The 12,363-nt window shown below is 39.5% G+C and overlaps 1 protein-coding gene across 13 annotated transcripts in view; it reads right to left on the bottom strand.

The window, feature by feature from the left end:
• Supt20h (SPT20 homolog, SAGA complex component) overlaps positions 1-11,100 on the bottom strand; it is a 34,256-nt gene extending 23,156 nt beyond the window's left edge. For 7 of the 13 annotated variants that reach the window (XR_012908118.1, XR_012908119.1, XR_012908121.1 and 4 more), the window contains exons 1-7: positions 10,806-11,091; positions 9,178-9,264; positions 7,778-7,813; positions 7,180-7,238; positions 6,472-6,538; positions 4,592-4,721; positions 2,996-3,099 (exon numbers count right to left, since the gene is read on the bottom strand). Coding sequence is in view for 8 of the 13 variants with exons in the window: in XM_075950929.1 (XP_075807044.1) it covers positions 2,996-3,099; positions 4,592-4,721; positions 6,472-6,538; positions 7,180-7,238; positions 7,778-7,813; positions 9,178-9,180 (399 nt within the window). In the remaining 5 variants the exon portion in view is untranslated. Of the gene's footprint in view, positions 1-2,995; positions 3,100-4,591; positions 4,722-6,471; positions 6,539-7,179; positions 7,239-7,777; positions 7,814-9,177; positions 9,265-10,805 lie in introns of all 13 variants that reach the window. The other 6 variants (XR_012908120.1, XR_012908122.1, XM_075950930.1 and 3 more) reach the window with 1 other exon arrangement.
• Between the last annotated feature and the right edge of the window lie 1,263 nt (positions 11,101-12,363).

Here is a 12,363-nt window from a genome sequence, read left to right as displayed (position 1 = left end):
GAGGTCTGATCTCCAAAATATAAAAAGAACCCAAGAAATTGGACACCAAAAGAACACATAATCCAATAAAAAAAATGGAGTACAGACATGAACAGAGAACTCTCAACAGAGGAATCTAAATGGCTGAATGACACTTAAGGAAATGTTCAACATCCTTAGTCATCAGAGAAATGCAAATCAAAACAACTCTGAGATTCCTTTTTACACCTGAAAGAATGGCCAAGATCAAAATACTGATGACAACTTATGCTGGAGAGGTTGTGGGGAAAAGGGAACACTTCTGTATTGCTGGTGGGAGTGCAAGCTGGTACAGCCCCTTTGGATGTCAGTGTGGCGATTTCTCAGAAAATTAGGAAACAACCTTCCTCAAGACCCAATAATACCACCTTTGTGTATATATCCAAAGGATGCTCAATCGTGCCACAAGGACATGTGCTCATCTATGTTCATAGCAGCTTTGTTTGTCATAGCCAGAACCTGGAAATAACCTCAATGCCCCTCGACTGAAGAATGGATAAGAAAAATGTGGTTCACTTTCAGAATGGAGTACAATACAGCAGAAAAAAATAACAACATCTTGAATTTTGCAGGAAAATGGATGGAGTTAGAAAACATAATTTTGAGTGAGGTAACACAGAAAGACAATTATCACATGTACTCACTTATAAAGCAAAGAAAGACAGCCTACAAACCACAATCCCAGAGAACTTAGACAACAATGCAGACACTAAGAGACACTTACATAGATCTAATCTACATGGGAAAGCAGAAAAGTAGAAAAAGACAAGATCTCCTGAGTAAATTGGGAGCATGGGGACCTTGGGGGGCGGGATTGAAGGTGGGAGGGGAGAAATAGGAGGGAGCAGAGAAAAATGTAGAGCTCAATAAATATCAATTAAAAAAAAGAATGAGGTTATTCTTGTTGGCTCATTATTTCACTGTAATGGTTATATAGTTTGTCACTGCAATACACTGTCAATCAACTGTGCCAGAATTTCAGCTTCTGAATATAACTTCCATATTTCCTTTCCTAAATTTTCTAGACTTTTTAGGCTGTATTAATAAGAAGGAAATAACCATGAATTCAACTCACATCTATGTTGTATTGCAAGTTCAAGAAACCTAAGTGCTCAGTTCACTATGATTTGCCTACTCCCTCATCGTATGTCCAGGCACTTTATACCATTACAGTTATCTGTGCTCAAATACAAATTGATAAATATAACTGATATATCTATAAACAAAACCCTAATAGTCTTTATCTTAGGTCAACCAGGCTAATACTAATACCTGGACTAGGAATTATGAACCAGACTTAGCTTCCTTACTTATGTGCATGCTTTCTTCAAAGCAATATATATTAATTCTTATCTATTAATCACGGTTTTAACAATAAATATTTAAAATATTACATTTGGTCAAAGCTGTATTTTTTATCACTTTGTTATTAACAACGAGAAGCTTAGTATAGCAATACCTTCCTAACTAATCACTACCATCCTTACAGCTTACATCCTTACAGCATGCGATTTGCTACCAAAGGACAACAACTAGCTGTATCTCTAGTTAGGATTAAATAAAGCAACCCTCTTTTAACCAATTCAGTTAAACACCTGGCTACTGGCAGTATCTTCATCTATCCAATAAATATTACCCAACAACAATACCTATGTAACTGCTCTCTCCGTAATCATTTTCCGATTTACTTAACTATCAAATCAACATGAAGCTGAAGATAGCCTTGAACTTCTGACTCTGACCAATGCTGGGATGAAAGGCATGTGCCATTATGCCTGGCTATACTGACATTTTCATAGGACAATTCCGATTCAAACAGCAAAGTGACTAACAATGCCATGCCATGAGATCAGTGACTTTACAAAATCATCTAAGAAATGCTTGTTACAATGCTAGATATGTGAGTGGACAAAGTGTGATAAAGGGATTGCAGACAAGTTTTCCAGTGCTTTTGTAGCGATAAGGAAAACTCCTATTTGACAGCTGAAAAAACAAGTGAGATCAGAAGGTTTTCAAGTTGTGAATACAGCATGTTTATATTGTGCATTTAGTGGAGGCATACGGTTGTAAGCCACCGAAAAGGGAAAGATCTAAAAGGGAAATGAGAATCAGGCCTTAGGAATAGGATTTATTCCTAAGAAAAGAAAAAGTGTGGAGAAAGACACAGGAATGCTGGCCAACTGGTTCCACTAACACAAGAAGGAATGGGAGTCAGGTCAAGGCAGCAAGAAGAGTAAGCGAGTCATTTACAGGTCACTGTTTGTAAGTAAGCTTCATAAACAGTGGAAATTATTCTTTTATTAATTTCTTAATTTTAACCTTGGGAAATTTCCAGGATAATTACAGCAATTTTAGAAGCAATCAATCAGCACATGGCAGTGCAGCAATCAAGTACGCCAAGATAAACCATTTTTAACGAGCACTGTGCAATGTCTCCTTTTATGCTCTCAACACTACTGATAATACTTGTGTGTACAGCAGCTCATGTTACAACTAACACTCAAGGGCTGAGACAAGAACATCACCAGTTCACAAACTAGCCAGACAGGATACAAATGAGCTCTTATCTTAAAAAAACAAAACAAAATCACAACACAAAGGATATGTACATACTAAAATGTAACACACACACACACAGACAATACAAAACATTTTTCTGGGGGCTGAGTGTAGTTTAGCTGTAGACTGGTAGCCTAACATATATGGCCTTGAGTTCACTACCCAGTGCCAAAAAGAAGGGGGAAAAAGATATTTAATTTGTGTGGGTGTGTGTGGGTGCATATGAAATACACACACACACACACACACACGCACACACACATATATGTTTTAAAAATGGAGTTTTACTGTGTTGCCCAGGCCTGCCTCAGACTTCCTTAAGATGTACCTGTTTCAGCCTTCTAAGCAACTGGTATATCACTTGTTACTATATACATGCTATTTTATTCAAACAGATATTTTGCTTTTTCTTTTTTACCTGTGATTTTTCAAGGAGATCAACCAAAATAGGAGGTAATTCTTCTGCATCTAAGTATTCAAGCAATTCTCCTTCTTCATAAGGCAATCGGATGGTCTCAGAATCTTAATTTTAAAACAAAAGTTATGAAAACAGGCTCACAAAAGTAAGAATTGTGATTTAAATGACTTTTAAAAATAAAATACAAAGAGCGTGAGAGATGGCTCAGTGCTTTAAGAGCACTTGCCATTCTTGCAGAGGACTTGGGTTCTGTACCTAGATCCCACATGGCAGCTTATAGCTGACTGGAACTGTCAGCTCTGTGGGCACTGGCATATGTACATACCTCCCCCCCACACCAACTACATACATATACACATAATTAAAATTGATAAAATCTTAAAATACAGCTTAGAGGCTAAGTCTTATTAGTCAATTATACCACATTGCTGGAAAACTTGTTTACTACAAAAGATTTTAAACAAGAACAGGAAAATAAGCACTTCTGATCCTCCTGCCTCTACACACTGAGTGCTAGGATTACAGGACTTTGACATCACGTCTATGTGATGCTATGAACTAAACTCCAAGCTCTGTGCACACTGAGCAAGTATTCCACCAGTTAAACTATATTCTTATCCCCACAAATAAAATGCTTCACTAGCTAAGTTCCTTGTAGTGATCATATTGTTAAATTCAGAGATATCTCTTTAAATGAGATCTAAGTATATTTGTTGTAATGCTCTTCACATCCATAGTATGAGAAATCTTGTTAAAATTATTTTTAATGTTTACTATTTTTGACATCTCAATAAAATTATTCAACAGGCAATAAATGCTTAACTTTCCAGCTTTTATACTCACTATAAAGTGCAGTCAAAGTACCTTATGTTACCTTAAAATATAAATAGCAATAAAAAAATGCCATTGTTAAAAATCACCTGTTCAATTAACTATAAAGAAATAATCAGGCTGGCAAAATAGCTCAGTGGATAAAAGCACTTGGAGTCAAGACTGAAAACCTGAATTCTATCCCTGGGACTCGTACGCTAGAAGAAGAGAACTGACTTTTCTTCTTTTTAACTTTATTTATTTATATTTATTTATTATATTTATTATAGGTCATCCTGGGACTATAAGGGTGCCACGATCCCCTCCCCACTAAATAATATAAAATAAAATATAGGAGACAGGGCCTGGAGAGATGGCTCAGCAGTGAAGATCTCAGACTTATTTTCTACAGGACTTGTTTCAATTCCCAGCACCCACATGGTGACTAAAAACCATTTTTAACTTATTCATGGAATCCAACCTCTTCTGCCTCTGAAGGTACCAGGCATGCAATGCATACAGGGCAAAACATCCATACACTTAAAACAAAAATAAATTAATCTAAAAAATTTTAAGATATACTATAAACTATAATACTTTTCAAATGTGAGTTCAGGAAGGATAATCTACACATTACAATGTTACGCATTCTAGCAAAAGTTAAGAGGAGAAAAAAGCAGAGGATAAGAATTTGTCTTTTAGTCAGGACAATCTCTGATTAAGGGTTAAAGAACTACCCTTAAAAGCAGAGATATTTTATGTGAAGTATACTTTGGAAGGCCTTACCTGATCCATTTTTCCCCCTGAGCATCAAAGAATACCCTTCATTTCCTGGATACAGATTGACCACTAAACATGACAAAGTTTCTTGCATAACAAGCTTCTCTAACAAGTTCACATTTCGTCTTAATTTCTGCTTTAAAAAGAAACAAAGTTCATTAAACAGTATAACCTTGAAAAACAATTCACTTCCTATCCTTTTTCCTTCCTTACTACAATCCCAAACACTTGAGAACTGTTACAATTCACAGGACAGTAATGTCAACTAAGTATTTATCCACTAGCAGGCTTTATGCAAATTAACTCACAGCATAAACTGGCTACTCATGGATGTGTACCTGTAGTACCAACATTTAGAAGAGGTCAAGGCAAAAGACATGAGTTCCAGGACAGCCTGGACCATGTTACATTGCAATACCACCTTTTAAACTAGTGATTCTCAACCTGTGAGTCACAACTTCTTGAGGGGGGAGGATAGAGAGACTGACCCTTTTTGGGGGAGTTATCACCTAAGACCATTGGAAAACACAGATATTTACACTACGTTTCCTAAGAGTAGCAAAATTACAGTATGAAGTAGCAATGAAAAAAATTTTAGGGGCTGGTGAGATGGGTCAGCAGTTAAGAGCACTGACTGCTCTTCCAGAGGTCGTGAGTTAATTTCCAGAAACCACATGATGGCTCACAACCATCCACAGCGAGATTCTGGCCTGTAGGCACACATGTAGACAGAACACTGTATACTAAATAAATATAAATAAAGTTAAAAAAAATTTAAAAAAAAGAAAAAAATTTAAAGTTAGGGATCACCACAACATGAGGGAATATCAGCCATCAGGAAGGCTGAGAACTATTCTAAACAAACAACAAAAAGATGCATGGCAGCTAATGTCTCTAGGCCCAGCACGTGGCAGGCTAAGGCAAAAGAATTATCACCACACTTGAAGGCTAGTCAGAGCTACACAGTGAGGGTCCATGTCAAAGGCAGAAACAAACAAAAGAAAGAAAAAATAAGGAGGGAAAAAAAAATGAAACCTCTATAACCAAAACACTTAATACAGATATGAAGAGTTGGGAACCTCTTAAACTGCACAGCGATAAGGCCAAAATTGTTTAACAACTTATAATCTACTTAGACGTAAAGAAGTTCAGCAAGTCTAATTAGCTGAAATATTGAGCCTATAAAGAGCTAATTGGTAAAAGGAAGTCATTTAGACAGTTTTCTGTAAGTTCAATGCAACAGTACTAAAGAACCACCTGAATTGTTTTTTTAAATGCCTATTTCTAAATCCATACTAAAATGTTTTCTTAAAGCTGGGTGTGGTGGGACACACATTAATCCCATCACTCTAGAGGCAGGGGCATCTCAGTGAGTTCCATGCCAGCATAATAAAACTTGCATCTCAAACTACATACAATAAAGCTTTTCCTTAATAAATTCCAACTTTGCTTAAAAATGTTAATTTCTATTTATTATAATTATAGATACTTTTATGCTGAATTAAACCAGTTATGAGTTTAGTCTTTGACCAAATTCATTTTTTACTAATACACTTGAATCCTTCCTGTATGGTGCAATCAAAATCTAAAAAAGTGGGTTACTGAAATACTAGCTCAAGTCTGCAAAAACAAACCTCAGAGGAAAATAACGGAAGACACATTGTGGCTTTGTTTATGATGTCCCATTACCCAGACCATCACTAACTCAGACAGATTAGCCAGGGAATGGAATTGGGTCAGTCAAAAAAACTGAGTGGAGTCTGACTGAAAAAGATATTCAACTATGAAGATATAAATCACTAGCTGCTTCAAACATAATGGTCTACACTTCCCCCTTCTACTACAACTCCAAAGCCCAGTAATAAAGAGAATTTATATTTATTTACCTTAACCTCAGGTTCTTTTTCACATTCTTCAACATACAAGTCATACAGTTTTTGGAATATAGATTTTCTAGGGAAAAAAGTAATAAATATACAAGGTAAAAATCATCATGAAATGATTTTGCTTGATTTTCATTAATTTAAATATTTCAGTTCTGTAATGAAACCCCACAGATAAGACTTAAATTAATATAGTACATTACCCCTGTATATATGACAAAATATTAATTTCAATGTTTCTACATCAATATGGCTGTTAATTCCTATATAATGCCAATTCAACATGGTAAAGGCATGAGTGTTACATTGTAGGGCTCAATCTAAGAATTCATAATACAGTCTGATCATCTCAGGACTATCAAAAATGCTTGAGATCTGCACTGTTTTGGATTTCTTTGGCTTTTGAAATAGAGGTTATAGGGAAGGCTCATATACATTTACAGAAAGACAAAAGACAATTTTATATACTACTTTTTACTGTGACAGCATTTTAATTATAATCTGTCACATAAACTAGATATGAAAAGGTCCATTTGTGATATTCCATCATGAGTCCTACGTTCCAAATTTTGGAATATCTCACATTTCCAGGTCAAGGATGCCCAACCTGTCTGAAGAACTGACAGTATGTGAAATGCCTGAAAAGAAAATAGTAAGTGGTAGTTATCTCATTTCACGGATGCAAAGATGTTATCAATTAAATAGTCATACCTTCCACTAGATAGGTATTTCCTTCTAGGAGGTCTCTGCCGAGCACTTTCAACAATATACTGAAAGAGAGGAGCTGGTCAAACACTTTGTATTCAGCTTTTACATGAACAACTATAGGTGTGCTTACATCTACAACAGGTCAGGCTGAAAAGCCCACTTAAGTCTCCTAGGCTCTGTCATGTGTAAACTTACACCTTGTACACAGGTCGTCATAATCAAAATTTAAATTCCACTATGACTCACCTAACATTTCAGTACAGTAAATTGCAATTTCACAGGAAAAATATATTCTAAATGTCTTATAGCTACATTTATTTTTAAATTGCACATCAGACTGCAAAGGCCCATATTTTAAGATATTTTAGAGAAACTCATCAGGATAGAAAAACAACTTTAGAAATTCTATGGTCTTGTTTAAATAACTTTACTTTATAGCTTAACAAGAATTTCACACGACTGATAATCCAGACATCATCCAGCTTCACATATGCACAGTAAAATTTTTAGCACACTTAGCCTAAAATACTATATTCTCTTGAAGATTACAAAAATTTCTTTCTCATGAAATTTCTGTCAGTTACAATCAGTCATGTCTCACCTCCGCACGATCCAAAGCTTGCTCCAGAGCTTGCTGCTATAAAAAACAAATAGCATATTTGGCAATATTATTTTCAGAAAAAATGAATACGTACTTGACACTTTTCAGTGTTTGTTTCCCTCCCTGAAACAAGGACAATGCTTTATTTCTCTCCTCTATCCTCCAATGCATTACTGGGATTTTGTTTTGTTTTGCTCTTTATGACTGTTTTGGGTATTTGATCATTAAACAAATTTTAAAAAATGCTAAAATGGCATCTACAGTCAGTATCTGGCAGCCTGACATGCCTGTATCACATATTCATATTCCCCTCAAATACTTACGTGTATCATTAATACACACACATAAAAGGTTAAGAGTCCCACAGTGAAAATTCCCACTTTTCTCTAACAGTAGAGATATAAACAGGCAAGACCTTCAGAGCAGGAAGATGATGCACATCACAACTCTATTCACTACGGAGGTTAGAGATGGGGCCACATCCTTAGTTCACTTTGTAGCCCAGCCTGGCCTTTGACTCACAGGGACCCTAAGACCTGAGTATCCCAAGTACTGAGATTACAGGTGTGACAAACTAAACCTGTCTACATTTATTAATTTTAAAGCATACAAGTAAAGGAGTTTGGGGAAATAGTTCCGAGTGCCAGCCACACAATCATGAAGACCAGAGTTTAATCTAGTTCAATCTCCAGAATCCACAGAAGCAAGCTAGACTGGCTGGCACACAGATGGGATCCCAGCGATGGGAAGTAGACCTCAGGGACCAACCTGACCTACTCAGCCAGTTCTAGACCTAAGAGACTATCTGAAAATAAAAGGTGGACAGAGCTGGAGGAGGAATATTAAAGTTATTCTCATTTTCTTTACATACATATATACTCACCTGTGCAGAATATGTACAAAAACGATGCAAGAGGAAACTTAAAACACAAGAAACCCAACCCTCCTCCCAAATAATTTGCATTTATATCAACCTCCTTGCCAAAGATTTAGAAAAATGGAAAGGCAAAATCAACTTTTATTTTTTTTTTGTTTTTTTGTTTGTTTGTTTGTTTTTTGAGACAGGGTTTCTCTGTAGCTTTGGTGCCGGTCCCGGAACTAGCTCTTGTAGACCAGGCTGGCCTAGAACTCACAGAGATCCGCTTGCCTCTGCCTCCCGGGTGCTGGGATGAAAGGCGTGCGCCACCACCGGCCCGGCTCAAAATCAACTTTTAATCAGTGTGATTCAGATGTGATAATCCTACCACTGATTGATAGGACACCAGCCATTTATTTTATAGACAATATTTTGACATGACTGCTAAGTTATTTAAGTGTTTCTGTATACTATTATCTTTATGGAGCTAAAGGAAGAAAATACCTGTAAAATACAAATTTTAGTATGCTGTGTCACAGCTTACCATTGCAGCGTAAGATACAGATCCAAAAAGAAGATAAAACTTAGACGTGTTGTGGAAGTGGAGTGGAAATCATGTCTTTCTCATATACTGCAAAAAACAAAAATGTAAGACTCTTAGCCTAAGACCACAAAAAGAAAGACTGTCATTATCAGGAAAATTCCTCAAGGCACATATATTTCTAACACATTTTAAAAACAAACCACAAGAAAACATTCTACACCCCCCCACACACACACACTGAGAAAAGCAGCTCTCACTAAGAAGGGCTAAGAAGGGCTAACCGGTCTCAAAGTTCAAATCACTAACCCCACCACCAAATGTAGTACACTGAGAAAACACTGTCTTCTAAAATGGGGTTTCAAGCATCACTACAGGTCCCTTTTCCCTACACATTCTACAGCCTGCCCTCTGGCTTTGACAGCTATGTAGGTCACTTTACAAATCAGTTTTTAACCAAACCTGAAGCAAATCCAAAAGCAAAGCAAAACAGAAACAAAAAAACCCTCAGTCCTACCGTGTCATTCCCCCCCCCCCCCCCCCCCGCAATGCTCCAGGCTACATTTCCCAGAAGGCTTTGAGCCTTTTCCTTAAGAAAAGGAGACCACTACTATTCTTCCCCCACCATTTGTACTTCCTGCCACCTATCTATGCGACTCTGATAAATTCCAGCAATGAAAAAACCAAGATTTCATGTGCCAAACTCTTTTTCGGAGGGAAGGACCCCAAAGCTTAAGTCAGTACAGGCTAAAGGAATATTATCCGGCAGTATTAATTTTTAAAAGCCTAAATGTGGATTCCAGAAATAATCTTTTTAAGAAGGACATTAATCCTATCTTTGCATTGCTAGAGGAAGCATAAGTTGAACTTATATGAAATCCTTCTGACCATGAAGCTATACTATGGACTTACAAGTGCAATTCGGTAGCTCAAATTAGTTTCTTTTTCCTTACTAAATTAGAAGGGAGGGGTATTTTTAAACTATTTTATTGCACAGAAGAACGAGCATACACTTCGTGTTATCTCTTACATTCTGCTTGTAAATATACTCTAGGAGACCCCGTATGAAAACTATTATCAACATTATCGACAGCTCTATTTTACAGAGAACTCGATGCAGGCGACTCTCCCAAGTACCACAGACCTCCGCAGACACCCTGTCCATTTCAATGTGTCACCTTAGGTTGTACTTACTATTCCACCCTCCACCCCACTCACTCCCGCACCCATGGTTTCTTAAGCAAAGCGTTACGAATTGACTTGATGACAACACTCACGTACTTCCCCCTTAATGTTGATGTTAAGCTTACGCCAATCACTGTCCCCGTACTCGATGTAGCTTAAGTCTGCGCTCCTCTACGCTTTTGCACTTGGCGTCCTCACTAGGGACTCTGATGGCGATAAAAGATGGCTTCCAGGGTAGCCGTCCATCAGCTACACTGATTTCTCCGGTGAACTTGGGTCTCAACTGCCTGTTTCTTGCTTTTTTTTTTGGTTTTTGTTTCTAACCCAGGCTTTACCCTCAGAACGCCAACTCCACAGAGAAGCAGCCGGCTTTTCTTCAATCCTCCCCAGGGACCCCGCCCCCGAAGAAGCGCTCGGCCAAGCCCGCCGAGAGTTTTCGGGAATACCTGTGGCGGAGCCCGAAGGAGCAGCAGCAGCTGCAGTGCAGGCCGACCGGGCCGAGAGCAGCCGAGGGGCGTTCACGCAGGGCGGCCGCCGCCGGGCCCGCCAGAGCCAAGACTCTCCTAGACCCGGATCGACCTCCGCCCCGTCACCTCCGACCCCGGCAGCTCCGGGACACCTGACCCACACCCCGAGCCCGGCCGACCCGCCCACCTCCACCGCCAGCCGCGGCCTCCGGCCTCAGACCTGGCCTCAGGCCTGCCGTAACGCCTCCCCGAACCTCCAACCGCCACTTCCGGCGGCAGCGCTTCCGATTGGCGAGTTGAGCGTGGAAGGGGCGGGGCTTGAGGCTGTGCGAGGCCCGACGAGACTCTCATGCAAACCTCCACCAGCGGGTTCCGGCGGCCGTTCTTCTGATTGGCGGGCTGAGCGGGGCGGGTGGGGTTGGAGGCGGGGCGGTGGCCGGAAGTTTTGGAATGGGCTGGGAGCGCTGGGGAGAGCCGCGGTTTTTCAATGGCTTTAGCGGAGCCTCAGGAGTGGGCGGAAGCCTGGAGCAAGTTCTCAGGCATGTTGGAGCAAGTTCTCAGGCATGTTTGGGTGGCGCGGGAGCGCGTGGGTGTGAGTTTGGGGGTGCCAGCGAATTCCTTAGTGTTTTTACACATTTTTGGTTTGTGTATGCACGCGGTGCCTGTGGAGCTCAGGAAATTCCTTAGTCCTTTTTACACCGTTTTCCTTAGCTTTTTTAACACCTATTTGGTGTGTGTGTGTGTGTGTGTGTGTGTGTGTGTGCGTGCGTGCGCATGCAGAGCTTGTGGAGGTCACCGAACGTTTTTACGTCTGTGTACGTGTGTGCACGCTTGCGGTGCCTTTATCAGTACTCCATCTCCCGATACCAACTTTATCTTAACCACACCAGAGTTGTCCTCTGACCTACACACACACACACACACAAATAAATGCAATGTCAAAAGAGTAGAAGCAGTGTTTACTAAAAGCAACCACAGTTGCTTTTGCCTGCAAATGTTAAAGTGAGTCGTGGTAAAGATTGGCATCTGCCTTCACCGGCCGCAGTCTCCTCCCTTTTCGCCGTTACAGTTGTTTATGGGGACCCCCAGAATTGGGCCTCTGCCCTAGGACTCGACTACCATGTGCGCACACTTAATTCAGTTTTGTAGCAAAGAGTTCATTGTTTAAACAGATAACATAGTTTTATCCACCCCTCTATTGGTGGGCATTTGGGTTGTTTTCTACCTTCGTGCTGCTGTGTTGAAGCTGCTGAAAACATTTAAGTACAAGTATTTGGGTCTCTGCACTATTGGACTCAAACGTCTGGCTCAGCTAGAACTCAGGAGACAGAATTGGTAGACGAGTTTTATTCAAAGCCAGCCCTTGACTGGTATGGTGGTTCATGGCTATAATCCCAGCACTCTGGAGACTGTGTCAGGACAGCCACAAATCTAAGGCCTGTGTGTTGTGTAGTGACTTGCAGACTGGGTTGTATTACAGAACTGCTTCAAACAAACAAACAACAAAAAGCCACACCCAAAGACAGATATTTGTCAT

The sequence above is a fragment of the Microtus pennsylvanicus genome, chromosome 16 (genome assembly GCF_037038515.1).
Source record: "Microtus pennsylvanicus isolate mMicPen1 chromosome 16, mMicPen1.hap1, whole genome shotgun sequence".
Lineage (NCBI taxonomy): Eukaryota > Metazoa > Chordata > Mammalia > Rodentia > Cricetidae > Microtus > Microtus pennsylvanicus.
Note: the sequence above shows the minus strand (reverse complement) of the source record. Positions and strands in the feature narration are given on the sequence as shown.